The sequence below is a fragment of the Accipiter gentilis genome, chromosome 24 (assembly GCF_929443795.1).
Source record: "Accipiter gentilis chromosome 24, bAccGen1.1, whole genome shotgun sequence".
NCBI lineage: Eukaryota > Metazoa > Chordata > Aves > Accipitriformes > Accipitridae > Astur > Astur gentilis.
In genome coordinates, this window is record NC_064903.1 from 1,151,536 (window position 1) to 1,179,358 (window position 27,823).

Below are 27,823 nucleotides of genomic sequence, written 5' to 3' on the forward strand. Positions count from 1 at the left end.
GCGTGGGCCCGCCGCGGCCCCGCGCCTGACACGCACCCTCCGGCTCATCCCCGGGGCTGACCCGCCTCCCCCGGGGGCTGTCCCCTTTCCCCGTGTCCCCAGGCTCGTCCCGAGGCCCCCGAGTCCCCGCGGGGTTGGGGGGGGAGGCCGGTCCCCGCGCCCCCTCCCCACGTCCCCCCGGTCTCTCTGCCGTTTCAGGGACCGACGAGCACGGGCTGAAGATCCAGCAGGCCGCGGCCGCGGCGGGGATGTCACCCCCGGAGCTCTGCCAGCGGGTTTCGGGCCTCTTCCGCCAGGCCTTGACCCAGGCCGCCGTCTCCTTCACTGACTTCACCCGCACCAGCGAGCCCCACCATCAGCGAGCCGTGGTTCATTTTTGGGGTGCCCTCCGGGATGGCGGGTCACTCTACAAAGGGTCTTACGAGGGCTGGTACTGCACTCCCGAGGAGTGCTTCCTGCCTGAGAGCCAGCTCGCAGAGCACAGGGATGCCCAGGGACGCCTGTGCAAGGTGTCGTTGGAGAGCGGCCATCAGGTAACGGTACTGGCCTGGTCAAGGGTGGCCACTCCTGCGGAAGCACTGCACACTCATCTGTGGCTCTGGTCTGGCCGAATTTGGGGGTGTTTAATGCTTCCTGTAGCCGTTTGTAATTCATGTCAGCTGAGACTCGCCTGTGTTTCATAGGACGTCTCTTCTGTGTTTGTAGTGGTGTGTGGCTACGCAAGGGAGAGCAGCCAAAATCCCAACCAGCAGATGCAAATTTCAGCCATATGCCATGGGAAGGATTCAGCTGCTGCTGGGTTCTGCAGGCTGCTGGCCTGGAAACAGTGTTTTAAAGCAGTGATGAAAGAAGTTCGCTGCGCGGAAGGATAAAGGTGTTTGTAACTGAGGTGTTCATTGGGTGTCCAGAGTTTCAGACCTATTTTGTGAGGCAATTCAGTTTGGCCTCTGGATGCTTTTCATCAATCTTGTTACATGGATTTTGGCCCTACGTAGAACGCCGTGATGTCATCTGCCTGTGGTCTAGTCTGATGACTGAATCGCAGTGCAACCAGGAGTGTGGTACCTGACTGAGAGTCTCTCTGCCACTGCGTTTTCTGTAAGGTGTCAGGAGTTACATGATTTAATCCAGCAGTTGCAGATAATCGTGCTTCAGAGCTAAGCAGAGGTTATGTTCTTGTGATATTTGTACGAGGCTGGGGCATAGGAGTGTTGGTTCACACAGAAAGGGGTATGTTAGTAAATAATATCTCATGATAAGGCACCTAATGTAGCTGGGGAAAAGATAAGTTTCCAGGCAAAGAAATCATTCTTTATATCTAGGGTCAGCAGGCTTCAAAGTCAAATATACCCTGAGAACAATTACTTGCCTTAGCTGCCTATCAAACCGTCCAAGAGAAACAGTAGCGTGCATGGTGCAGAGATGATCTTGCAAGGTGGTGGAAAGAGATGGTAGGTGTTTGTCTCCAACCAGAAAGAGACAGTTGGGTAGTTTGTTGGTTGGTTTTGTGAAGGAAAAGGGGGAGTTTACAACATGCCATAAAACCCGTACTTCTGGTGAGTCTCTGATTTTTGGTATCCAGTAGAGCCTGGGGGTGAAAATGTATAGCTCATCTTTGAATGATGATCTTCAGGTCTTCCTTGAACGCTGAGAGATCAGAGTCTGTTCTGTAGCAAATGATCCTCCTTCTTCACTCTGTTCCTGTGCTTTTGTGTCATTTAATGTGCAGAGAAGCTGGACAGGAGCCACCAGAGGCTCCCAGTGTGGTCCGGATATGGAGCACAGGCCTACAGGAGGTAGAGGGAACTGGGCCAGTTTAGTTTGGCAAACAGGATGTGAAGGGACAAGCTAACAGCAGCCTACACCTACTTGCAGGGCAGTTACAAAGAGCACAAAGCCATATGCTTCCCAGGCATGCCGAGTGCTAGACCAAGGGATAATGATGCCACAAGTTGTGCCGTGGCATCAGGCTGGGCATTAGGATAAGCTCTTTCCCCAGGAGGGTGGTGCAATCCTGGGGCAGGTCCCCAGTGAGGTGGGGGAGCCCCATGCTTGGGGTGTTCCAGCCTTGGCCGGGTAAAGCTCCAGTCACACTTGGCTGGTGCCAGCTCTGCACAAATATTTTTGTGTAACTGGTTTATGATTTGTGTAGGGAAGAATATTTCTTTTGGGGTGACCTTATAATCAAATAAGCAAAGGTAGTATTTGCTACTGGCTGCTACTGAAATTAGATAAATTCAACTACATCATAAAGAATTTAGGGTATGTCAGCTTGAGGTGTGGTAGGCTCTTTACTGCTTGTATTGAGAGTGAGGCACTTTCTGGCTCGGTCAGAAGTCGTCAGGTTCAGTGCTAGAAACTGAAACTCTCCTGCATGATGCCAAACCCTATAATTTCTTATCTTGGAGCCTTATTTAGCTGTAAAAGAATTCTTGACCTAGCCATAGATCTCTTGAGTGCCTTTACACAGCTCACTCATAGCGTATCTACCCACAAAGTTTTCATTGATTTAGCTAAATGTGTCATTTAAATGTGTGGGAGAAGTGCCGTCAGTACTTTAACATGATCATAGACTAAGAAAGTTAGCAACTAAGATGCACTAATGGTTAAACCGGGGAAAAAAGAGGAACATAGCACCTAGGAGAAAAGCATAGGCACACATCAGGATTGTTATTAAGGCAGTAATTAACAACCTCATTGTGTCTTTTCATAATTTTCTTCTATTATTGCAAAACTACGTTTTTAAGAAAGTGTATTCTGATCTCCCTAATTATTGCCTGATGACACATCAATCTGGCAGGTAGAAAGGTATTCCTTCCCTGGGGGCATGAACATCTTTAAAAGCAGAGTGTTGAGCCGTCCCAAGTGCCTAAGTCCTTACTTGTTGCCCTGGGGAACCCAGGGAGGTGGTGTCTTAGGAGAGGAGATTCCCACCACTCATAGAAAGATACCAGGGGCTTCACACTCGATGGGGAGCACACCCAAAGGCAGAGGGAGTGTGCGACAAGCTCCATGCTGAGAATGCTGTGTGCAGATTGTCAAACTGATTGCAGAGCGTTTGGGCCGTAATTCTTTTCTCTCCTGCCTTCTCAGGTGCACTGGACCAAAGAGGAGAATTACATGTTCAGGCTCTCGGCGTTCCGGGATCCGTTGCAGAAGTGGCTCCGGGACAACCCACACGCCATTTCCCCTGACCCTTTCTACCAGTGTGTGCTCCGCTGGCTGGAAGAGGACTTGCCAGACTTGTCCGTCTCTCGTGAGAGAAGTCGGCTGCCGTGGGGTATCCCTGTCCCCTGTGACTCAACACAAACTATTTATGTATGGGTAGATGCCTTGGTGAACTATCTGAGCGTGGTGGGCTACCCTGAGACACACGGTGAGTGGTGGCCTGCTGCGCACCATGTTGTGGGCAAGGACATCCTCAAGTTTCATGCTGTCTACTGGCCAGCTCTGCTGATGGCAGCAGGGCTGTCCCCCCCCGAGCGAATCTTTGTGCACTCCCACTGGACTGTCCATGGGCAGAAGATGTCCAAAAGCCTGGGCAATGTGATTGACCCCTTTGCTTGTATTGGACAGTACACATTAGATGGATTTCGGTACTTCCTGCTAAGACAGGGTGTACCTGAGCGGGATTGTGACTATTATGATGAGAAGGTTGTTAAGCTAGTGAATTCAGAACTGGCAGATGCGCTTGGAGGGCTTCTGAATCGGTCGACAGCCCTCAGCATTAACCCCAGCAACACTTACCCTTGTTTCTCAGAGTCTTGTTTTCCAAAGGTCTTGGATTACAGGGGGACAAAAGGCATGGGTAGGGCTTCTGCTGAAGACTATGAGTTTGTGGCATCTGTGGCTTCTCTGCCTCTGCAGGTGGCTAGTTACTTTGAAGGTTTCCAGATCTACAAGGCTTTAGAGTGCATTGCTCTGTGTGTAAGGCAGACCAATGGTTTCTTCCAGAGACACAGGCCTTGGAAACTTGACCGAAAGGACCCCGCAGAGCAGCTCTGGCTTGACACCATCATCCACGTTACGCTGGAATGCCTGCGTGTCTATGGGACTCTCCTGCAGCCCGTGATCCCACACACTGCAGACAAGTTGCTTTCCAGGCTGGCTGTTGAGCCAGAAGAGAGAGGTCTCTCAAGTTTGACCTTTCTGCCACGCTACCATGGGAAGCCATGTCCCTTTGAAGGGAGACAGCTTGGGCCTGACACTGGCATCTTATTTCACAGACTAGAGAAGTCAAGACAGCATCAGATAGAAACGAAGAAGCTCTAGTCTCTGATAAAGAGCTTCTGTAAATAAAAGCCTCCGGGAACTCCCGGAAAATGTCGTCTTTGTTAAAAGCATGTTCCCCCTGTCTCTTGGTGGTGGTATAAAGTGGATGAGTGGAAAACTGGACTGAGCAGGGCTATGCTGTCCTGCCTAGGTGGCTGGCATAGGTCTCTGCCCGATGGAAGCAGACACACTCAGGCAGATTGGTTGCGTGAGCGGGGCCAAGAGCTAGGAAAGCTTCTTGGGTAACACCCTTGAAGGAACACCTAATCAGCTAAGTTGGTAACAGAATGAACTGAAGATAGAGCCTAGGGTTTGAATGTTGCTGCTTTTTTTCCCCTGATGTATTTTATGGGACATAAAAAGCGCCTGAGGCAAATATTTATCCCCTTACAATAGGGAACTCTTCCTATACAGTCTTGGGGCTCCACGAGAGGGCCCTCTTGCCTATGTTGCATATCTTTACTTCCTGGCCCCTTTACCTTTTCTTTTCTGATGTGAGGACTGGGTCAGGTGCTCTGCTGAGGACATTTTAAAGATGAATGTGGCAGCTGATCTGCTCAGGAATCTTTTCCAGAGACATCAACTCCCCAGTTTGCTCACTCCAGGAACCCCTCCTCAGGCTAGCATTCAGGCTCACTCTCCAGGAGGATCGAACTGCGCCTGAGGAAAGAAAGGGTCTTTCCTGGGGCCTTCTCGGTGTTGTCTCTACTCACACAGGGAGAGGGCTGAGCAGCAGTTGTGCAGCTAAGCGTCCTCATCTCGACTTTGCTGCTCAGGTTTTTGGCCAGGCCAGAAGTAGCTGGGGGTAGTCAGAAATGGTTTCCTGGTAACATCTCTGGGATGTAAGTCCAAGTGGGTCTCTTGGGTCCATCACCTGAGCTTCCTTTATGGGCCAAAACCTCAGTTCAGCTGATGTCTATGTGAGCCTTAATGGGGAGGATCTCTTCTGTGTGACTGCTCTTTATAAAGCAGGCAGTCCAGTGAGACGGGATGGTTCAGTGGTCAAATGGGTGGTCTTGCTCAGCTGCATAGACCTGCAGACATCCTTCTAAAGTTGGAAAGGAGGGATGTATCAGCCCCAGTCTCAACTTTATGAGGATTTTCTGCCTGCTGTGTTGTTTATTGCACCTTCTTCATTTCATTTCAGTGTTGCTGGAAGCAGGCAGCTGAGTGCTGATGCCCTGGGCAGTTGTGACCACTTGGGGACCTCTGGTAAATCCTTCCCAGCCTTTGGCTCCTCCAGTTCCCACCAACTGCCTGCGCTGCAGGAGTCTTCTTGTATCGGGGGCCAATCTTAGGAGGCCTTCTGGAGCTGCTGGGCTGTTAGCCGTGAGAAGAAAGCAAGGTCCCCTCAGCCCCCTCCTGTGGCGGTAATCCTCTTCCCCTGTGCAGTTTTGCCTGGTGCCCCTCGCTCCTGCCATCCCTGCGTGCACACTTCGGGCTGCTGCCCTCCATGCCCTCGCGCTGTGAGTGCTGGCTCCTGGCGCAGGCAGAGATGCCTGCTGCCCCACTCCACCCACGAAGGATGGGGGCAAGAGAGACCCCATCCCGTTCCCCATCATCTCTGGTCCTGACAGCGGCCGGTGGGAGTGCCATCGCAGCCCTAGGAAGCCAGGGAGAAGGGCCAGAGGCCTGACTCGTCTCTAGCAGGAGCTGCCGTGTGTCCCCCTGCCGGTGTGGGCAGCTCCATCCACGCCGGAGCATCCGTGTGCTGCCTGCGTGGGGCTCTTCTGCACCTCTCAAACCCGAGGGTGGCAGCCCCTATGGCTGTGGCTACAGGCTTTTTCTGGTATCGCCGGCCGTGGTGGGAGCGAGTGCCTTGGCATCTCTCGGCTTTTGAAGCGTGTGGGGGCTTCTGTCCCCCCGTTCCTGGTCCTGCCCCCACCCTCTTCCCACCACTGGCCTTGTACTGGTCTCCCTCCCTCCCAGGAGGTGACCTGTGTTGCTGCCTGGTGCCCTGCCGGTCCCCCAGCCTGCCCGGGAAGGCAGCCGGTGGGGTTCCCGGGATGCCGAGGCAGTTTGTCCCCGCCTCCGTCGCTTGAGCCCGGCGCCAGTCGCCCTCACCCGCCGAGGGGACGCCGGCCAGGTCCCCGAGCCCAGGCGAGTCCCCGCAGCCTCGGGCCTGGCGGGGACAGCAGGCAGCTCGGTGCCGGTACCGGTGCGTGGGGCGGGGCCGTGCTGTGCCGGTACGCGGGGCCGTGCCGGTGCGTGGGGCGGGGCCGTGCAGTGCCGGTACGCGGGGCGGGGCCGTGCCGTAGCCGGTGCGTGGGGCGGCGCGGCCCCATGAGACGGTGAGGCGGCGGCGGCGGCGCGGGATGGCGGCGGGCGGCGGCGGGCGGCCGCCGGGCCCCGACTCCTCGCTGGAGCCCTACGTGCAGACCCGCATCTTTAAGATCATCGTGATCGGAGACTCTAACGTGGGCAAGACGTGCCTGACCTTCCGCTTCTGCGGGGGCACCTTCCCCGACAAGACCGAGGCCACCATCGGCGTGGACTTTCGCGAGAAGACGGTGGAGATCGAAGGGGAGCGCATCAAGGTGGGCCACGGCGGCACCGGCACCGAGCCCGGGGCTGGCCGGCAGCGGCCCGGGTGGCAAAGGCAGCCCGTCCCTGCCCCAACCCCTGCCCCGGGTCCTTGCCCCCCAAACGCCCCTCGGGGGCTTTTCTGTTCTCGGTCCGACTCGAGGGAGGGGAAGAGGGGGAGGTTTCTCATCCCCGTGTTGCAGAGATGCCTTCTGAAGCCGTCACCGCGCTGCGTTGTCGCTATTGATGCGGTTTGCTTGAGGCTGCAGGCGGTCTGAAACCGTAGCTTGAGCTGAAACGCTGCTGTCCTGCTCTCCCGACACCCAGCGTAACCGGGTCCTCGAAGCGTCAGGGTGGCCCTCGGCTTCAGCAGCTGGACCAAAAGAGAGGCGAAGCTGCGGGGAGCTGGGGGAAGGAGCTGTGTGCAGAAACCGATGCGTTTTCGGGGGAGCAGATGGTTGTAGGCTGGCAGTGGCTGCGCTGGAAGGCCAGGAGCTTGCACGAGCTGGTTGCAGTGGGCTTGGCAGCTGTGCGAGTAATGCTGAGGACTGCTGTCAGCGAGCACTGGGAGGGTGCAATTTCAGCAGAACTAGAATAGGACAGATTTGCTGTACGAAGGCCAGGGTGACACCTGGAAGAAACGTATCAGCCCAAACCTGAAGAGCTCTGGCTGATGTGCCGGAGCAGATCTGTAGATCTACAGCAACTGGTAGGAGACGGACTGGGGAGCACAGCTTGCAGCTGAGCTTGGCCTGCCTGGTTAGGTGGATGAGCACCGACAGCCGTCTGTGTGTAAGACTGACTGCCGGAAGAAGCAAATCTTGCTATTTTGCTGACAGATGGGTGATCAAAAGTTGAGGGACTAATCACAACGAAATCAGAGCTACTATTGTTGGGTAAGAACTTTAGCCATCCTTTTAATGTCCATGAACATTTTTGTCTGTCCTTTAAGAGGAGAGGTGCTCATTTTTCCCCCCACCTTCCCTAGCTCTATCCAACACCACATAGCTGTGCTGTTGTAAGCTGTAGTGCAGGCTGGCATGAAGCCTGTCTTACTGCCACTAGTCAGAAAACATTGCCAGTCTTTCTACCTTTGGATATTATTTGTGCTCCAGCAGGCAGGAGTGGGAGGCAGTGCAGCAAATTGGCCCTTTCCTGGGACCATGCATCCACGAGGGGAGGTGAGAGAACTACCTTCCCTCTTCTGCTCTGCCCAGATGGGAGAGACTGGCAGGGAAATGCATGAGCAGCAGCTCTTCTTTGCCAGCATTTTTCCACTCTGAAAGACTCTGGGGCAGGCACTGTCTCAGTGGGGTACAGGGTGATTTGGATTAACCCCAGACGCTTGTTTGGAAATTGCCAGTTCCAGGCCTCAGGACATTACCTATAACGGCCAGGAGAACTCAGAGAGTCACAGTCTAACAGCAAAGTGTGGGTTGGAAGGGACCTCTGGAAGTCATCTGCTCCAGCTCCCCTGCTGAAGCCAGGCAACCCAGAGCCGATTGCCCAGGACCACGGCCAGATGGCTTTTGAGTATCTCTAAGGATGGAGGCTCCACAACCACCCTGGGCAACCTGTGCCAGTGCTCAGGCTCCCTCATGGTGAAAGGTGTTTTCTGATGTTCAGAGGGAACCTCCTGTGTTTCAGTGTGTGCCCACTGCCTCTGCTCTTGGTGCTGGGCACCAGTGAAAAGAGCTGGGCTCTGTCCTCTTTGTAGTCTCCCTTCAGGTATCTATACACATTGGTAAGATTCCCCCCTGAGCCTTCTCTTCTCCAGGCTAAACAGTCCCGGCTCTCTCAGACTTTCCTCGTAGGAGAAACACTCCAGTCCCTTCAACATCTTTGTGGCCCTTTGCTGGACTCTCAGTCCATGCCTCTCCTCTACTGGGGAGCCCAGAACTGAACACAGCACTCCAGCACGGAATAAAGGGGATGAATCACCTCCTTCAGCCTGCTGGCAATACTTTGTTTAATGCAGCCCAGAATACCATTCACTGCCTTTGCTGCAAGGGCACACTGTTGGCTCATGCCAGCTTGGTGTCCCTCAGGACCCTAAGTCCTGTTCTGTACAGCTGCTTTCCAGCTGAGTGGTCCCCAGCAGGTACTGGTGCCTGGAGTTGTTCCTCCCTAGGGGCAGGAATTGGCACTTCTCTTTTTTGAACTTCATGAAGTTCCTGTTAGTGCATTTCTCCAGCCTGTTGAGGTCCCTCTGGATGGCAGCACAACCATCTCACATCCTAGCCATGCTCTTCCCAGTTTGGTATCATCTGCACACTTGCTGAGGGTGCTGAGGGCAATCTGGATGGTGATGCAGGTCATTAATGAAGATGTTGAACAGGGCTGGGCCCAGTATCGACCCCTGGGGTACACTGCTAGTTACCAGTGTTCAACTAGACTTTGTGTCACTGATCACTACTTTCTAGGCCCAGATGTTCAGCCAGTTTCCAATCCATCTCACTGCTCAACCAGCCCACGAGCTTGTTGGCTTCTGTCACTTGGGCCAGGAAGTTGTCATCAGTGCTGTCCAGGAACCTCCTGGATTGCTCATGCCCTGCTGTGTTTCCTTCCAGCAGCTATTGGGGTGGTTGAAGTCCTCCGTGAGACCAGGGCCTGCCAACATGAGGCTGCTCCTATCTGTCTCTAGAGCGCCTCAGCCTGCTGGTCAGGTGGCCTATAGCAGACACCCCTTACAATGTTGCCTGTGCCAGTCTGCTTTTTAATCCTCACCCACAAGCTCTTGGTTGGCTCCTCACCCATCCCCACGCAGAGTTCCATGCTGTCCTGCTGCTCTGTCACACAAAGGGTGGCTCTCCCTCCTCATTTTCTCCTTGCCCTGACTCCTCTGTACCTACCACCATGTAATTGTTGGGGTTCTCTTTTATGGCATAGGATTAGGTAGACAAATGTCCTGATCTGGTGCGAGAATGTCTGTGAAATGAGAAGTGCTTTGTGTGCTTCGTTCCTGTGGTGGGGATGGTGGTCAAGGTGGCATTGGGAAGAGGTTGAGAAAAAGGGAGCAGTGCTCCCTGAATGAAAGTGTTAATGTGATCTCTCTTATTAGATGAGCTGGGCTTGCCTGGTTGAATTACACAAGCACGTGCGCTGTTGCATGCAGCCTTGGGCACTGTCAGTGTAGGCCCAAAAGCTTGTGTAACTCATCCATCAATCCTGGTTCGTCTAATAAGAGGTTGCCTCTCCCTGCGAGGCTCGCCTGGCCTGCCTCCTGCCTCAGGGCTGTCAAAGATGGACCCACAGGAAGCCCTCCTGCATCTTCCTGCAGGGAGTTCAACGAGCCGGCTGCACCCGAAGCAGCAGGCCTTGGCTCGGGGCAGGCGCTCGACGCTCCTGTAGTCTTCTTTCTTGTCTGCTTTGCTTCCCAGGTGCAAGTGTGGGACACAGCTGGCCAGGAGAGGTTTCGGAAGAGCATGGTAGAGCATTACTACCGCAACGTGCATGCCGTCGTCTTTGTTTACGACGTCACGAAGATGACCTCCTTCACCAACCTCAAGACGTGGATCGAGGAGTGCAACGGGCACGCAGTGCCCCCCCTCGTCCCCAGGGTGCTCGTGGGGAACAAGTGTGACTTGAAAGACCTGATCCAAGTGCCATCCAGCATGGCTCTGAAGTTCGCCGACGCTCACAACATGCTTTTGTTTGAGACCTCGGCCAAGGACCCTAAGGAGAGCCAGAACGTGGACGCCATTTTCATGTGCCTGGCCTGCCGGCTGAAGGCGCAGCGGTCGCTTCTCTGCCGGGACCTGGAGGGGCGGCCGGGCCAGGCTCGCAGGCTGGAGCCGACACACGATGCCAACGGTAAAAACTCCTGCCCGTGCTGAGCACGGCTCCCGCCGCCATCTGTCACGGTCACCCCAATAAAGTCTCTGCGGCTCCAGTCAGCTCTGGGTGTTGCTTTGCGCGGCTCGGCTCCGCTCGGCTCGATTCGGCTCGGTCCGGCTCCGCTCGGCTCGATTCGGCTCGGTCCGCCCCGGCTCGGCTCGGCTCGGGCGGAGGGTGGCGCGCATGCGCGGCGCCGGCAAGGCGCATGCGCAGTGTGCAGCGGCGCTACCATGAAGTAGGTCGGCGGGGCGCGGAGCGGAGGGAGGGAGGGAAGGTCTGGGTCTGCTCCTGGTGCTGACGGTGCCCTCGCCCTCAGCCCCCTGACGAAGGTGAAGCTGATCAACGAGCTGAACGCGCGGGAGGCGGAGCTGGGCGTGCAGGAGGCGGTCTCGTGGCACGCGGAGTACAAGGACAGCGCCTGGATCTTCGTCGGTATGGGCCGGGGACCGGGGAGGGGTGGTGGGCCTGGGCCCGTCCGGGCCTGCGCCGTACCGGTGCCCCCTTCCGTCCTCTCCCTCTCCCCGCAGGCGGGCTGCACTACGAGCTGACGGAGGGGGATGTCATCTGCGTGTTCTCGCAGTAAGTGCCGCAGCCCCCCCCCCCCCCCCCCCCCCCCCTCCGCCCCGGGCCCCCACCGTGCCCCTGCCGCTTCCTGGGGTGCTGAGAGTGTGTTGCAGGTACGGGGAGGTAGTCAATATTAACCTGGTGCGGGACAAGAAGACCGGCAAGTCGAAAGGCTTTTGCTTTCTGTGCTATGAGGACCAGAGGAGCACCATTCTCGCTGTTGACAACTTCAATGGGATCAAGGTGAGTGAAGGAGCCTGGGATGCCATCCTGCCTGCCTGCCGTGGCTCCCAAGGTGCTGCTTCACATCAAACGGGAGCCCTGACAGCACAGGTCACTGGTGACCTGCAGCGCGTGGGGAGCTGGTCTGTGCCCTCGCCAACAGCGTGATTCCTCTCGTAGATCAAAGGAAGGACGATTCGAGTGGACCACGTGGCCAACTATCGGCCCCCCAAAGACTCCGATGACTTAGATGAGGTGACAAAAGCCCTCCATGCAAAGGGTTGTGGAGTTAAAACGCCACCTCATACGTCATCCGATTCCCTGTCGGAAGATGATGATGTGCCCATAAAAAAGCAAAAAGGTGAGGTGTGTTCCTGCCAGTCTTGACCCCAGGTGGGAGTCTCTGCACAGAGACCTCAGACTCGCAAGGGCCCTTTCCTTGGGGGAACACCAAGGACAGGTGTGCTCCTGAAAAGAGCCACAGCCCTAATGTCCAGGCTTTGCGTTGTGATCCCCCGAGGGGTATCAGAGTGCCTGTATTTAGCCCTTATCTGTGAGTGTTCTCCCCCTGCCTCTGAAGAGCTGTATCTTGCAAACAATAACAGTGCTTTTCCTGGAAAAAAGCCTGCCAGGCTGCAGGGTTACTGCATGGGGGAGCAGTGCTGTGGGGGAAAGGGAGAGGGAAGGCTTAGGAAAAGCACCGCTTAATCTTAAAATCTAGGCGCTGCTACTGTAGGACTGGAGTGCTGTAGATGTGTGGAATGACCACTGTGTAGCCTATGCAAGATAACTGGATTGAATAGAACATAAAACCAGCAGATGTAGGTGAGATTCTGTGGCTGGAAACAAGCCAAAGAAAGTAGGGGGGCAGTTGGACTAGGTGACCTTTAAAGGTCCCTTCCAACTCCAACTATTCTATGATTCTATGAAAGTAGACCTAAAAATGCAGTGTAAGTTAAACCATCTGAGTGCTTGTATACCTCCTGTTCTCAGTGGTTGCAGCAGGACTTGTTGTTCTATGTCTTTCAGAAGAAAAGGGAAAGGTGTAAAGTACATCCAAATTGAACTTGAACGAATGTGCCTCATAAAGGACCAGCCTGCGCAACTATACTGATGGATTTTTTAAGCAGCCGTTAGGGTTTTTTCCATCTGTGCGGCAGAGATCTTGAAAAGTTATGCTTGTCAGAGCCAGTGGAGTCCTAGAAGCAGTGACTTGCAGTAGGAGCTGCTTACTGTGGCTTGCCAACCACTTCCAGGCAGCATCCACCCGTGCTGGGTTGTAGCTCCCAGGACAAGCCAATTGGGTGCGGTGGACTGTGGGGTGGGGGTGTCTGTTGTTCTGAAATTGGCTTGGAGCTCACAGCATGGCGTGCAGAGGATCCTTCTCTCCCACAGACGGGCTTTGCCGCCCCCCCATCAAGAGAGGAGCTCAGCGCTGTGTTGCATGGAGGAGGATGCAGGATGGATGGGGCCTAAGCGTGGGGTGGAGGGGCATGTCGGTCAGGCGAGAGTCCTAGTTTGAGAGAAGGCTTGGAGGAAAGAAAATAGGCAACAAAACTAAGGGTGGGGATAAGATGTTGCTCCAGAGTGTTGAGGAGATGTACAAAAGTGAGAGGGGCAAAGGACAGCGAAGAGGGAAAAGAATCATTGGGTGGGGAGAAGAGAATTTCCACAGAGCGGATCACGATGTTCTTATTGCATGGATGTTACTGGGGAAAGAGAATGAAAGGAAGGTGCTTGATACCCCAAGCTGTGTTGAAGTACCTGAGGGCAGCCTTGCTGGGGGGAACACAACGTGGCAAGTGTTAAAGAAGGAAGCAGGATGGCTCAGGCTGGAGGAGAAAAGTGTCAGTGTTGAAAGTGGAATAGGATCTCTCTGAGGGGGGGAAACAGGCTGTGAAGCTTGGGTGGAGGGGGACAGAGCCTAAAACGGGAGGGGAGTTGGAAAGGTGGTAGGCAGAGCCTGGTGAGCTGAGGTGATGCTTGCAGGACCGCCCATCCCAAAAGGTGAACCTTTTATTTCAGAAAAGGAGAAAAGTAGACAGGAGCGGCAAAAGCAGAGCTCGCAGCCTGTGAAGAGGGCAGCAGCCGCAGAGGAGGCACACCCCAGGATCAAGATTAAGAAGGAGAAGGAGGACCCGGCCTATGACCGCTACGCCAGCGGGAGCCAGCAGCCCTGGAAGGGCTCCGAGGGGAAGCCTGTGAGCAGGATGCAGCGAGACGAGGAAGAGCGGAGGCACCAGAGGCCTTTGGAGAGAAGAGGGGAAAAGAGCTGCCAGGACCAGAGGGGAAAAAGCGGTTTGTGGGAAGAGAGGGAGAAGAGAGAGGAGGTTGGCAGGAAGGGTGATGGGCACAGCAGCCGGCGAGAAGAGTGTCCTGAGGGAGGCAGATCCCGGGAGCGCTGGGAGCCCCATCCCAGGCACAGGGAGCGGGGCTCCATGAGAGGCTCCAGCCACTGCTGAGCCCTGGGGCCAGCGCTCAGGAGGACCAAAAGCCTGCCCAAAAACCTGCTCTGAGCCTCCTCGGGGCAGAGCTGGGGGGCACTGTGGCTGGGCTGTTCACCTCCAACAGCTTCCACTTGGTTTCTCATTCCATCCTCGGATGAAGCTCTCCTTGCTGCCCGTGCCGCGGACTGGGATGCAAGGGTTTTTTTGCCTCCTTCAGTCCTTTTTGCGGCGTTGGACTTGCGCTGCCGCGTGAAGATGGTTGCTGGGAGTGGCAGGATGCTCTCCTTCCCAAAATTGCCCAGCGCTGTCAGTCCTGGCAGAGGGTTTCCCCACTCTTGGGCTGCAGGCAGAGCGGTGGGTGTTTTGTCAGCTCCACATGCTGGCTTTGGGCCCTGAGCCCACCCAGCGCTTCTCCGGGCTGCTGGGCTGGATCCCTAGAGCCGTGCTGCTGCCTGGGGGCCACTTACTGTTGAAACGCCTCTGAATAAAAGTTACCTGTGATCCAGAAGGCAGCCCTTGGAGCAGTGTTCCTCTTTCCCAGTGACCGGTGAAGGCGTGTGTTTTTCTGATTTGACCTGAAAATTGCGAGTGAGGGATAAGGAGCAGGTGGGAGGGTGTGGGGTGTGGAGGGGTGTTTTTTGGCCGGATCTCCTTGCTAGGAGAAATAGCGGATCCTGTCGCGGGGGGGGGTGGGGGTGGTTATTACGGTTTGGGATAGTTGTCCAGCTCCGGGAGCAGGGGCATTTTTGCCGCTGCCCCGAGCAGCCGGGACTGGACCCTGGAGGCTGAAAACGGGTCGGCGGGGGCTGTGTGTGCGCTCTGTGCCGGTGTCTGTCCGCTGTCCCCAGGACCCGGGCGCAGCGACCGTCCCGCTGCGGGGCTGGCGGCGATCGGCGCCCGCTTGCGGCGGGTTACCGGGTTGAGGTGGTTCCGGCGGGGCGGGGCCGATAGGGGGCGCTCGTCACCGCCCTACGTTTCCGGTTCCGGGTAGTTGCGCGGCGGCGAGGCAGGTGTCCGGCCCGGTCCGCCGCCGGCCCCGTTCCGCCATGCCATGTCCGCGCTGAACTGGAAACCCTTCGTGTACGGCGGGCTCGCCTCCATCGTGGCCGAGTTCGGTGAGGCGGCGGGAGGGAAGGAGGGAAGAAGGGGCGGAGCGGGGCCGGCGGGGCGCTGACGGCCGCTCTCCCCGCAGGCACCTTCCCCGTGGACCTCACCAAGACGCGCCTGCAGGTGCAGGGCCAGAGCGCCGATGCCCGGTTCCGCGAGGTCCGGTACCGCGGCATGTTCCACGCCCTCTTCCGTATCTGCCGTGAGGAGGGCGGCCGCGCTCTCTACTCGGGGTAAGCACCGGGAGGGACCGACACCCCCCACCCCCTCCGCCTCTGCCCGCCGAACCAGTCCGCCGACCTCCCCCCCGGGAGCCCAGCCGGCCCCCGAGCCGAGCAGGGTGCTGGGGCAGCCGTGCTGCTTTGCAGCCTTGGAGATTCCCGGTTTTCCCGAGGTGGGGAGCGAGGAGTTGCGTGGGTGCCGGCCTCCCGCACTGGAGGGTGCGTGGGGGCGATTCCCAGGTGCTTCTTGGGCGGCCGGGGTTGTTATCGTGGGCGCCTGATAAGAGCTGTGCTTCTCGGCAGCGTCTGAGCCGCGGCAGGAGCATGCCTGGCCCGGGCTCTGCCCCTTGGAGTTTGGGGGCTGCTGGGGAGTGACTGAGAGGAGGACCACCGCGCTGGTGGGGCTCAAGGGGGTTTTTTTGTTCCCCCGCTCAGGATCGCTCCTGCGCTGCTGAGACAGGCATCTTACGGCACTATAAAGATCGGCATTTACCAGAGTTTGAAGCGGCTGTTTGTAGATCGCATGGAAGGTCAGTGTCATTTAACATGTCAGTACGAGCACCTCTCATCTTGCCAGAGGTGAGGTGCAAAATCTTGTGCTCTCTGTGCTGTGCGGTTTTGCTCCTTCCTTTCCCTGTCCTTCCCGGCTATAGATTCCCACAGAAATGGAGTTCTTGTTACTTTGCGCTGTGGTTTTGTTTGTGCAGTAACAGCAAAGATGGGTTTCAACACAGATGTGACTCTCACTGTGCCTGGCGCTGCCCACAGTCCCTAGCCAGACACCTCCCTCCAGCCAGGCCTTTCCTTTCCCCAGCCTTTATCTCTGTCTGACTTAGAGATGGGATACCGCGAATGTTTTTGACCTCTGCGCTCTGGTAATGAGGGCCTCTGCAGCTTCTGCCTAGAGAGCTGAGCAGCAGAAGTCTGGTACGTGTTCGCTGAAGGAGCACCAAGATCTGCGAGAGCGGTTTTAAACCCGGGTGTGACATGAGTGTATATTGTAATGCCAGTGCTAGCTGGGAAAGTGAGATGGGCAGTGTGGGCTGGTCAGCAGGCCAGCAAGAGGACCAGGAAGCACAGCGCGCTAGAGCTTCTTTCCAGGGGCTGCTCTGTTCTCCAGTAACACCTCTCCCTGCGTGTGGTTCTATGCGAGTACACTGGGCCGCACGTCTCTCCTCGCTTGCTGTTTGCAGCATTTCCAGTTGTGAGTACCGTTGTCTGAATGTTTGTCTCCCTACAGGCCTGGGGCAGCCAGTGGCCTGGTCTCCTCTGGGAAGTGCTGTGGTCAGTACCAGCAAAGGGCTGTGCCTTTTCCCAACATAACCATTACCCTAATACTGGGCCTGGAAGTCTTGGATTATTCCACCCCCCCGGAACTAATTGCATCTAACTTTCTCTGCCTGGGTTGCCTATTCTCTGTTTTCTCAAGGTGGCTGCCTATTCTGAGTGTGGCCAGCTGGGGCTCCAGATCAAAACAAATTGGTATCAGGTTGCCTTGAGAAGTGTTGCCTTGTCCCTCTCTGTCTCCCTCTGTCTCCATCAAGAGAAGTGCATCACTGGACACTGAAATCTCAGATAATTGTTCAAAACTTTCACGTATCACAGTCTTTTCCTTGTCTGATCAGCTAGACTCATCAGTAAGACCCGCTTCTCTCTGAGAGCGTGTTTGCTGAGTGTTTCAGCTGCTGCTTTCTGTCTCTGGCAGGTGTGGGGACAGATCTGCCATGAGCTGATGGTAGCTGGCCAGCCTCTGTGCTCGTGCACCTTCACCATGTGATTTGCAAAATGAGCTTCCCTGCTCTTCCCAGAGCTTCTCGCTTGTTCAGTACAACCTCTGCACCTTCTCTTTTGATCTTTAGGATCTGACTTTCTCTTCTTGATTGCAGATGAAACGTTGCTAATCAATGTAATCTGCGGAGTGGTTTCAGGAGTGATCTCCTCTGCAATTGCCAATCCGACAGATGTGCTGAAGGTAAGAAGTGTGTGTGGCCAGAGAGAGCTCCTGACTGGCTGTGGTTTGACATGTAGAAGCTGCTGCTTTCCAGTGAAGATGCATCTCTCCCAGCTGGAGTGAGGTGCTCTCTGAGCCACTGCTGGCATTGGTTCTGCTAATCTGGGTTTTTAATAAATGGGAACAGAAGCCCGGAGCAATAAACAGATTTATTTTTTTTTTTCAAAGTGCAGCTCTTAAAGATCATGAAATCTGTTATGGCAAGGGGTGGAGGCTGTGTTATCTTAAGTGGGTGAGTGGGGTGGTAGCCAGCTATTTATCAGACCTTCTCAGCTCCTTTCCCTGTGGTCACTGTGCTGTGCTATGCTGATGGTGCCACAAAGTCCTGCCTGTTACGTGGAGTGACCAGAGTCCAGTGGGGACTGACTGGTCCCCTCCATTCCCTACTGTGGGGTTACTGGCGTCAAGGTAGCTCTGCTCTGAGCAAAGAGAGCCTTGGGAACTTTCCCACGCTTCTCCCTGTGTAGATCAACCTTTCTCGGACTGCTTTCAGAGTGGGAAGGCCTTCCCCACCACTTCTCTGTCTCATCTGAGTTGCACTGTGCTTCCACCCTGTTGCTGTCCCTGCTCCTTGCCTGCCGTCATCGTTTCCTGCGTGGTTTGCAGGGAGAGGGCATGTGGATAGCAGTGTCTGCTCCAAGTTGCTCTTGTCCTTTCTACCAGGAGGTCCACTGAGCTGGTATCTCTGCCCTCCTGGGCAGGCGCTGATGGCATTCCACTGACTCTTGCATTTCCTTCAGATTCGAATGCAGGCTCAAGGCAGTTTATTCCAGGGTGGCATGATTGGCAGCTTCATCGACATCTACCAGCAGGAAGGTACCAGAGGCCTCTGGAGGGTAAGCACCAGCTGTTGGAACTTGCCTGACTAGCCGCAGAGCTAACAGCTTCCTCAACTTATTTGCTACACCCAGGTGCAACCCTTGAAGAGAACTGTGAACGAAGGGTAGTAGCAAAGTTCTGGTTTTAGTTACTGGACAAACAGAAGCATGTCTGTGGTGGAGATTGGGTCTGTGCTATGGCAGCATCAGTGCTGGGCCAGGCAGACCTGGCTTCCAGGACTGAAGCTGCTGAGCATAAAGTTTCAGGTACATGAGTGTCCCTTGCACAGACAAGCATTTGGGGCTGGATCCTCTCCAGGGTCTGCCTTAGGAAGGATGTGCAGCCTGGTGTATCTTGGAGTCAGTGGGAAGTAACCCTGCACGCAGTGAGCAGGGCAATTTACCTGCCTCTGGATATGAGCAGCTCAGCACCTCCTCATGTAGAGGAAGAGGAATTCTTCCAAGTAACCTGAGAGGCACTAATGACATATGGTAACTTTCTCAAGTTCCAAAGGGATAAATCTGCCCCGTGTCCCCGCCTACCCAGTCTTAGACCCCTTGAAACTTGCCCTCTGAGCATGCAAAGAGTAGGAGAGAGTGGTGGCTTTTGGGGAAGCTGGTGATGTAAGGCTCTTGGCCTTGAAGACAGATGAGAGTTACCAGTGCTCAAGCTCTACTGCTTGGATTTTAGCAGTGGTTCTTTGGCTTTTGTTAGAGAACCTCACTTTGTCCTCTATTACAAGTCTTCCATATGCTCAGTTATCCAGCAGTCTGCCAAGTCACGAAGTCAGGTATGGTAACTACAAAATCGCAATGCCTTTTTCCAGGCAACAGTCCGCTTTCTCACTGTGATGGTCACTGAAGCCTTTTACAGAAAGATAGCTGTTGCAGTGTCCTGTGTGGGAAGGGGAGGAGGAGTCAATCAGCTGCCAGTGTTGACACAATATTTACTTTGAGATTATTTCTGCTCTCTGGAAAAAGACACACAAGAGACTGAAGAGAGACTAGAAAAGAAATTAAGCCCTCTGTGTTGCTGATGTGTGCTGCAAAGAGAGATCAGTCTCGAGGTGGATTCCAGTGATCAAGCTAGTCTTGCTGCTCTCTGGTCTGGGACAACCACTGTCTCCTCCCTCCAGTCTTCCCTCACATTGAGGCAAAGATGTTTGTGCTTACCAGTCTCACCAGTTCTGGAATTCATCTTGTGGGGATTTGAGCTGACCGTGCCAGGACTGGATTAGGCAGGAACCCAAGAGGAGACTGTCAGGCGCTGCATTAGCGCAGCAGGGTGGGGACAGCAGGAACCATAAACCTGAAAAGTACTTCTACTTCTCAGAATTGCTTTGCTTTTGTGTGGTGAGAAAGCTGGCTGTCCTGATGGTCTGGCTCATAATGTGGCCACACTGAAGAGTTGCTCCCAGTCCTGGTGATTGGGGGCTCTCTCATGACACCGTGGGTCTCCCTGAATTACTTGGATGGCGTTACAGTTCCTGTGAAATGGCCCAACTCCGCATTGCTGCCAAGTTCTCCTTGTTCTGCAAGCCAATAGAAATTTGCATGTATTTTTATCTGGTTCCTGATGAGGAGTTTGCTGGGATATTTCTCAGACAGAAGGTAGCTGGTTCCTCTTACCTAAGCTCATAGTTTTTCCAGTAATTGTCTTGCTGGTTCCCAGATCAATGTTCTGTCAGCAGCAACTCTTGTAATACATGAAAATCTCCAAAGTCAAAAAACCTTAACAAAGCAGACTCTCACTGCTGTTATGTAGCAAGGAGGACCTGGAGCCCCACCTGGCTCCTTAAGCAGCTGCTTTTCTTGTGGTACAAAATCTTTTCTGGTGTTGAAATTGGTGGGTACTGTTTAGTGAGGGAAGATGAATGGATTATAGCCCAATTCCTGCACGCTAGTGGCTGGGAGGAGGCAAGCAGCATGTGGTTAATCTAGCTGGAGTAACGCTGCCAGGGTGGAGGAATCCTCCTTAGCTTTGGCGTAAAGTTGGAAGATGGTGAGCTAGTCTGCTTGAAGATATACAGCTGCAAGATATGGCAAGGAAGATACAAGGTAGATTGTCAGCAAAAGGCCCCTGAGAGGAAGCTGGGGGGAGATGTAATACTAGCTGCAGTCCCCAGACAGCAGTTTGCACTTGTGACTGATGTTTGTGCTCTGCAGGGTGTTGTGCCGACAGCTCAGAGAGCTGCCATTGTGGTTGGGGTGGAACTGCCAGTCTACGACATCACCAAGAAGCACTTAATTCTGTCAGGCCTGATGGGTGACACCATCTTTGCCCACTTTGTGTGAGTATTTGCTGCAGCTGCTGCACTCTCCAGGCTTGGCAGGGGGGTGTGAAGCAGAGGAGTAAGGTGGGATGTGGGGTGAGACCTCTTTATAGAGCAAGTGCTCTGGAGCTGCAGAGAACAGGTTTGGTACTCCTGAGGGATCTGCTATGTCGACTGGAGCAGCTCAGAATGATCACGTATACCCAGAGACACCTCCCTGGAGAAGGAGCCAGGCAGAAATCCTTTGGTGATGTGAAATGTCAGCTTGATTTCAGCTCGCTGATGACCAGAAATGCTGTTGCTCCATGTCTGTGCCCTGGTATGAACAAGGCAGGACTTCAGTTGTGTGACTACCTGTAGCAATCAGTTGAAAGAGCTGCTCCAGTCCTAGGTCCTCATCTGTACAGGCATTGTCAGCTTGCAGCCATTGCTGTAAGAGCTTTGTGAGATGAACAGAGACTTGCAAAGCTGACAAGACCCTGAGCAATCTGACCAAGTTTTGAAGTCAGCCTGCTCTGAGCAGGGGGTGGGTTAGAGACCTCCCAAAGTCTTTTTTCACCTACATTTTCCTATTCTTCTGGCAGACACTTTAGCTGGAGGTGCTGCAGTGCTTCTGTTGGGTTTGCCTGCTGGGGGCTGAAGGTGACAAGCACTAGACCATACGTGGAGGGAGGAGACTAGCAGCTGCATGCTCCCTCTTGCTGCCTTTGGTCTTCCTCCCTCCTTCCCTGCCCCGAAGAAATGTTTGCTCTGGTGAGAAGGATGTGCGCTTCCAAGAGGCTGCCTTCAGGTCTGTGTCACCTTGACAGCACCCAGAGACCCTTGCTGGACTGCAGGCTGCCCCTGTGGAGACCCAGCAGTGGGCTCTGACAAGGGTCTTGATTAGACAAAGCTGAGCGTTTCCCTTCCCCTAGCTCTCTGGGGTCCTGAGGTGGTATGGTTCCTGCCTCTGCCTGTTTGCTGGGTGGGGACAGGTAGTGCAGCTAATGTTTATGGCTAAATGCCTTTCATAAAATCCAGTGAACGATATTCTCTTGTGCTTATGTCAAGGCCTGTCTGAGCCGGAATGGCCGTGTTCAGAGCTGTTCTTCTCTCCTGTTTTGGTGTGTGTATAGTTCCAGCTTTACATGTGGGCTGGCTGGGGCCATTGCCTCCAACCCTGTGGATGTGGTGCGGACACGGATGATGAACCAGCGGGCAATAGTGGGCAGCACAGAGCTCTATAAGGGCACTCTGGATGGCCTTGTGAAGGTAAGGAGGTTAGAGAGGTGGGCAAATCCCTGTCTTTAGGAAGCTGGCTGGAGTCCAGCACTGCACGCCACTGATATGAGCAGTTAAATTTTACAGCAACAGGATGTGCTTGTCAGTGAGTGTTTCAGACAAACCAGAGAAGGGCCTAGAGTCACTTTCCTGAGGTCACCATCAGCTTGAGCACCCTCCCAACCTCCTGGGACAAAGCTTTGTCAGTGATGCAGTTCGATTAGGTTCATGTACTGTAAGTGACACTTCACACAACTTAACTGCATCTCCACTGGCCTGTCCACTTACTGCAGCAGCTGTAAAGGTCCATTATATCACACATGTTACTAGGGAGATGGGCATGGGCCTGGTGTGTCTCATAATTGATCTGTGTCTTCTCTCCTCCCAGACATGGAAGAGCGAGGGCTTCTTTGCACTCTATAAAGGTTTCTGGCCCAATTGGCTTCGGCTCGGTCCCTGGAACATCATCGTATCCTTCACTGTGCTGCTGGGAGGTCATGGGTATGGACAGGCAGGGGAGAACCAAGCTGTAAAGGGAAGCACAGAGTAGACACCTTGATGGGACACCTCTTTGTCTTCCCTGTGGCAGCCCAAAGCTGACTCCCTGTCCTACTTGGACAGACATAAAGCTGTGATGTGGCTGCTGCTGGTTTAAGTGCCAAAAAATGCCACTGGTTGTGACTGCTCCTTCTAACAGCTCTGTAGGTGGCCAGTGCAGGGACTTCCAGTGCAGCAGCACAGGTGGTTTTCTGTAGAGTGAGTGCTCAAGTGCTTGGTGTGAGACTTTCCCTTTGGCCTGAGCTCCTAGAGGTGCTGCGGTTTCTGGATCGGCTCCTGTTTTGTGAGGGAAGCCTGGGGAATGTTCTGCTGCTCTGTGATGGGTGCTGACCTACTCTGCAGAACCAGTGCTGCTGTGTTGCTGGGCTAGAGCCCTCTTGCCCTCTGAAATTGTGCGCATAACTTCTTTAAAATAAGTCCCATTCTGGGGTTAGAGCCACCTCTCTTTCTCAATGGTCTAGGCAAGCCTGGGTCACTTTGCTTCTGGGTCAATCTTTTCCCTCTCCTGGTAGCTCTTGTCCCACAGCTCTGTCTTCTGCCTGTGCAGATCTGTTTATGCTGCCTGGAAGAGGGTCTTCAGCTGTACTGTGCTGTTGCTGTACCTGCCTTGCCTTGCCAGGCATGGCCTCATCCTGCCGGGAGGCCAGGTGCAGCTGCCTTATGTATTTGGCCCAATTCCTTGACGTTCCCTTCAGTTTTTTATCACATACGAGCAGTTGAAGCGACTTCCATTCTGACAGCCGGCTTCATTTCACGAGAGTCATCTTCAAGACTTGCAGCAGAGAGCTTTGCTGCAGCCTTCCTCTTCATTACGCCATCTCCATGTTTTGATGTTTTGGTACATGTGGGTGTGGGCTTTCCTCCTCCCCCAAATGCATGGTCCCTGGAGCATGATCTGGCTGAAGTGTAACTGGAAGGCTGATGGCAGGTGCTGCATGTTTTTTCACACGGAGGCAAGTATTAATGGTGTATAAGTGTCTGGGCCTGAAGCAATATCTTCTGTGAAGATCTGTGCATTCCAGTGGCCTTTTGGTGCAGCTGTGGTTTGTTGTTTGGCTTTGTGTGCATTATTCTGCCATGCCTGGGGGGTGAGGCTGGAGGCTGGGAAGGGGTGCTGTCATGTTTTCTTGCAGAACTGTAACCTCATTAAATTATTTATTGACTGGATGGCTTGAGTTTGTGTTTGTGCAGATTTACTGAAAGTATATTGCAGAGCAGATGGTGTGTCTGCCCGCAGAGAGAACAGAAGCTATTTTTTCAGCACACTATACATATCTTTTTTTTCCCCAGACTTATATATAGATATAAAACAATCCTTAGGATTCATTACAATAGAAACGTTTCTAAAACAAAGTTTGTTAGTGTCAGAGAATTATGGTGTTGCATAGCTCATAGCTCAGTTTTGCAAAACCTCATTCTCTTCACCTTATTGCTTGTATTATTTTTGCTTATATAATTTTTAAAGCAAGGTAATGTGATTTAAAGCTGAACTCGGATGTCTCACTACTTTGAAATGGTGGCTCTAACATTGCTAGTGCTAAGCAGAACATCAAGCAAGATATTTTGGTCATCCTCTTCTGTTTTGTTTTTTTTTTTTTCTTTAATGTTTATGGCTACAAAAACAAACAACTCTTACGTTCCTACTCCCTTTCCTCTTTATGGGGTGACTTTAGTTTGAATGAAGGTCCCTTGTGACAGCCTGTCTGGGAGCATCGGAAGTTGAAATTCTCTGTCTGTGCAAATTGCACAAGGGACGTTCAGCCAAATCCAACCCGGACCAATGAGAGAGAATTGTTTGCTGTGGTTTTGCAAAGGCATAGCTGCCTTGTACTAGCTGCGTAGATAAGGAAGGTGACTCCAATAATCTCTTGGACTTAAATCATGCCTTGAACAGAGGCCGCAGCTCAGTAGTCTGGGAGGATCGTTTTCAGAGTTAAACTACACTTACAAGCTACCAGAAACGGGGAGCGGTGGATTGAAAGTGGACAAGGTTGGTATGCCTCACCTGGCTTTACTCTTGAAGAGGATTTCTAAATACTACAAAGTAAATAAATACTTATGTAGTCTATGAATACAAGTCTATTTGAGAGATGTATTTTAACTGCAGTTCATTACATTCTTTTGGTTTTCTTCAGTGTTTCTGTAAGTTCAGTTCTGGAGCCATTTCTTCTGTGCAGCTCCATGGAATGTTGCTGCTGCTGTTGATTTTTGGACTGATCCTCTGACAGTTCTTTGGTATTTGCAGTTGCTGTCCTGCCCATGTTCTTCAGGCTGCTACAAGGAGCTCCTCAGCAATGCCAGAAGAGTGTCCCCATGGCTACTTTGCTGTTTGCGTTTCTCAGCTGTAAGGTGCTGGCGAGAGGCTCTTCTTTCCCCTCTTCCTCCCATTGGATCAGCTCCCCTGGATGGCTTTGGAGATACTCCTTCTAGTTTGCCTGTCCCCAGCCCCTGGAGGTGTCCCTTATCTGAGCTCTGATTGCACCAGCTGTCGTAAATGTGCGACATGTCACTCTGCCTCACTTTGTCAATAGTAACTGCAGGTAAACGTACGGCAGTGGCGATCTCTGCGAATGTGACGGTGAGGTGGTGGCTGGTTGTGAGCACACCTCAGCACCATGCCAGGTGTTTCCTGAAGGTGGTCATAAAGCCCTTTGTCCCTAAAGTATCTTGCCTTTGCAGCCAACAGGGAGGAAAAGCTGAGTTGCTTCAGGTTTCTCGGTAGATTAGTATTTTGCTAGGTGTTTTGAAAACAAAAATCCCAACCCATAAATGGTATTGTAACCACTTGTGCAAGGGGGTAGTGCTGCTGGAGACCTGGCACTTTCTAAGGTTCATTGCCTCAGGATGTCCTTCCTAGAAGCACTCCCTAAACATCTGGTTGTCTTATGTGCTCAAGCTTATGTGTTTCTCTTTCTAACCTTTTCTGTGGCATGCCAAGTAACGTGCGAGAGTGTAGCTGAGCAGTCTGTGTACCTACTTATGTCAAGCACATGTTGATTCAGATCCTGCTACCACCCAGGAGGCAGCAGTACCTGAGCTTCTGCAGCCAGTGCTGTCCCACAGTCAGTGGTGTGGGCTGTGTTTGTGCCCTGAAGCCCTTAACATCTTCCTACCTTCAGTGGCTGAAGAATGATTGCAAGCACTGTGAAGACAGTGTAGGCATTAGTGTTAGTCTGCAGTACATAGGGCATGTGTATATATATCCCAGCAAAGATGGATGCTGGAAGGGACCTTCCCCATGCACCCACAGAAAGGTCCAGGTGGTTTAACTCTGACATGGAGGTGGTATTCAAGGCACCCTGGAAAGCAAAATCCTACCCAAATGTGGAAAGTAGAAATATTGCATGGTCCCTGCTATGTTAAATATAAAAATGGCAGTAAACCTGGTCAAAACCAAAAGAGGGACCCATAGGCATCCACTTACCAAGGTAAAACCCCAAATCTGAGGGCGTTTCCTCTTTCAGATAGAAGGCAGAAGCATTTCAGGGAGTCCCTGGGGCTCGTGGGCAATTGAGGAATGAAAGGACCACTCAAAAAAGCAAAGACTAGTAGACAAGCTGAAGGTTGTCTGGTTTTACTTGGAGGAGCTTAAAGGGATTTCTCTGTTGGAGACTTCTGATGGGGAAGCTTGGGGGTAGGTCTCAAGCTGAAACGTTGGCAGAGGAGGTGATAGGACAGGGTGTTCAGTGAACGTGAGCAGGGGGCTGGGCCCGCACCCCAAATTGTCAGGGTATCTGGAGGATAAAAAGGCTCTCATTTAAAGTTCTCACATTAGGGAAGTGTCAAAAGCGTGGATGGGGTTCGAAAGAAGTTTTGTTTTCAGAGAACTACCAGCCAGTGACTACGATGTCTTTGCCACACTGGTAGAAACTCTAATGAAGACTTACAACATAAATGACCAGGGTGTGCTGGCAGTGCCAAGGGCTGGTGGATGAGGAAGAGGAGGAATCCAGACCTCAAATCTGCTGGGAGGTTTCTGAAGGAGTCAGCAAGTGTGTGGACCAGGACACTGGAGTTAATCTGGTCTGTCTGGGTTTCCAAAAGGCTTTTGATTAAGTCCTTTATGAAAGCCATCAAAGCAGCTAGACTGATGCAGGATGAAAGGGAAATGCCTGTTGGGGTCTAATATAGGTCACGATTTGAAGTATTCAGGGTTGTAACTGGGAAAGCAGGCAGTGTTGAGCTGCAGAGGAGCATGGTGAACTAGAAATACAAAGCGGCATGGCGGAGAGGAGGAATCGCTGACAGTGATGGCTGCTGAACCAGCTGCAGTCTCACAACTTGGACATCCTTGCTGCTGAGTGACGGTCCTGTGAAAATACCTGTTCTGTCCTGGTGAGGTGGGATGGAGGAGCCCCTGCAGAGCAGGACTGTCCTGTCACGGTGAGCTACCGCAGTGCTACGTATGGACAGGGCAAGGATGTGCTCACGGGGAGGCAACGGCTCCAGTTTGTATTTGTGTTTTCTCCCCAGCTGTCCTGCCACTTCTCCTCTGTCTGTCTAACCTCCCCTCCACCTTGATTTCATGCTGTGGGGTTTGGACCCTCTCCCCCATCAGGGCTAAGGATCCCCAAATGTCTCCCTGGGCAAACAAAAGAGGAGGAGGTGTGAGGGTATAAGGACACCAGAGCCCTTCCTGCGGCCACCTGTGGTGCAGACCCAGGGTGTTCCCAAGGGGCTTCCCTGCTCCACAGCTCCATCCATAGTGGCCATAATTCGTACACCTGCTGCATCTTTCCTCCCCACCACAGCACCCATGTCCTGCCCCTTGGCCACGTCCTGCCCCGGACCCCGCTCTCAGCCTCTCCCTGTCCGCCTGCGCTCCTCAGGTTACTGTTTGACAGAGGAAGGCTTGAACCTGCCCTGTTTCCTGGCAGCTCGGATTTTTTCCAGTTCATGAGGCAGGAGAGGTGGCTTGTGGCACTTTGTTTAAAGGGATGGAGCAGTCCTGGTCACAGCCTGTGAGGGTTACCTACCCAGCGGGAGTGTAAAGGATGTGACAGTGGGTTCGTAGGATTCAGTAATACAGAAGGACGCAGAGGCTTTGTTTCTGTTTCTGAATTTCTTTGTTACAAGTTACTCTTAGTAAGGTAAATACACTTATGATAAGTAAAGCAAGTGTGTGTATGTATGATTTTTTTCTTTTTATTAGTAGCAAGTATATTTAATTCAAATTATTATGGTACAGTTAATTAAGCTGCTCCCAGGAGTGATGCCAATCAATGATGGATGAAGTCTCTCTCTGGAGATGATCTGTGTCATAGAGCCTGTAGTCAGCCAGGCATCCCCGGTGGGTCTGAAGGGTCACGCAGAGGGAGGTCTCAGAGAGAAAGGGGCTCATTTTTGGTAGGTAGCCAGTTACTTTTATGTGGATCCGTAAGTGGGCAGAGGACACCAGCTCCTGGAAGAGCTGTTGCTGACTTCTGCTTGCTTAGAAGGCCCCTTTGTAGGTTATGGCAGTTTCTTTACCCTGCCGGTTATTGCAGTTTGTTTTGGGCTTATCAAGGATGCCCTGGGCTCCTAGTTGCACTTATCGAGGGTGTTGCAATCTTGCACCTGCCCAAGGATGCGCCAGGTTCCCAGGCTGGCAGACATTTTCTCCACCTGTATTTTAGCAGACATCTCTTGTCAGTACTTTTCCCCATTATAACCAGGTTGCCTTTATGGTTGCTGCTCCGACAAGGGATCAATATTGTTCCCTTGGTCCCTG

The 27,823-nt window shown here is 53.3% G+C and overlaps 4 protein-coding genes across 6 annotated transcripts; all 4 read left to right on the top strand.

Moving 5' to 3' along the window:
- Nucleotides 1-4: 4 nt before the first annotated feature.
- On the top strand, nucleotides 5-4,327 carry MARS2 (methionyl-tRNA synthetase 2, mitochondrial). The gene is made up of 2 exons (XM_049828270.1): nucleotides 5-533; nucleotides 3,094-4,327. The coding sequence occupies exons 1-2, from the start codon at nucleotides 249-251 to the stop codon at nucleotides 4,270-4,272; spliced, it is 1,464 nt and encodes a 487-aa protein (XP_049684227.1). The 5' UTR covers nucleotides 5-248; the 3' UTR covers nucleotides 4,273-4,327.
- Nucleotides 4,328-6,507: 2,180 nt separating this feature from the next.
- On the top strand, nucleotides 6,508-10,720 carry RAB33A (RAB33A, member RAS oncogene family). The gene is made up of 2 exons (XM_049828279.1): nucleotides 6,508-6,809; nucleotides 10,176-10,720. The coding sequence occupies exons 1-2, from the start codon at nucleotides 6,588-6,590 to the stop codon at nucleotides 10,629-10,631; spliced, it is 678 nt and encodes a 225-aa protein (XP_049684236.1). The 5' UTR covers nucleotides 6,508-6,587; the 3' UTR covers nucleotides 10,632-10,720.
- A 67-nt stretch (nucleotides 10,721-10,787) lies between these two features.
- On the top strand, nucleotides 10,788-14,377 carry RBMX2 (RNA binding motif protein X-linked 2). The gene is made up of 6 exons (XM_049828276.1): nucleotides 10,788-10,867; nucleotides 10,949-11,064; nucleotides 11,160-11,211; nucleotides 11,310-11,439; nucleotides 11,599-11,779; nucleotides 13,444-14,377. The coding sequence occupies exons 1-6, from the start codon at nucleotides 10,863-10,865 to the stop codon at nucleotides 13,878-13,880; spliced, it is 921 nt and encodes a 306-aa protein (XP_049684233.1). The 5' UTR covers nucleotides 10,788-10,862; the 3' UTR covers nucleotides 13,881-14,377.
- A 189-nt stretch (nucleotides 14,378-14,566) lies between these two features.
- Nucleotides 14,567-27,733, top strand: SLC25A14 (solute carrier family 25 member 14). Of its 3 annotated transcripts, XR_007509536.1 has the most exons (10): nucleotides 14,577-14,980; nucleotides 15,058-15,205; nucleotides 15,629-15,723; nucleotides 17,080-17,165; nucleotides 17,945-18,040; nucleotides 20,189-20,313; nucleotides 21,411-21,546; nucleotides 21,944-22,024; nucleotides 22,809-24,457; nucleotides 25,937-27,732. XR_007509536.1 is itself a non-coding variant. In XM_049828278.1 (9 exons), the coding sequence occupies exons 1-9, from the start codon at nucleotides 14,917-14,919 to the stop codon at nucleotides 22,848-22,850; spliced, it is 873 nt and encodes a 290-aa protein (XP_049684235.1). In that variant the 5' UTR covers nucleotides 14,577-14,916; the 3' UTR covers nucleotides 22,851-27,733. The 3 variants fall into 3 exon arrangements, 1 of the variants encoding a protein (XP_049684235.1); XM_049828278.1 differs by having other exon boundaries at nucleotides 22,809-27,733; XR_007509537.1 differs by lacking the exons at nucleotides 21,944-22,024; nucleotides 22,809-24,457; nucleotides 25,937-27,732 and adding an exon at nucleotides 20,880-21,085 and having other exon boundaries at nucleotides 14,567-14,980; nucleotides 21,411-21,509.
- The last annotated feature ends 90 nt before the right edge of the window (nucleotides 27,734-27,823 follow it).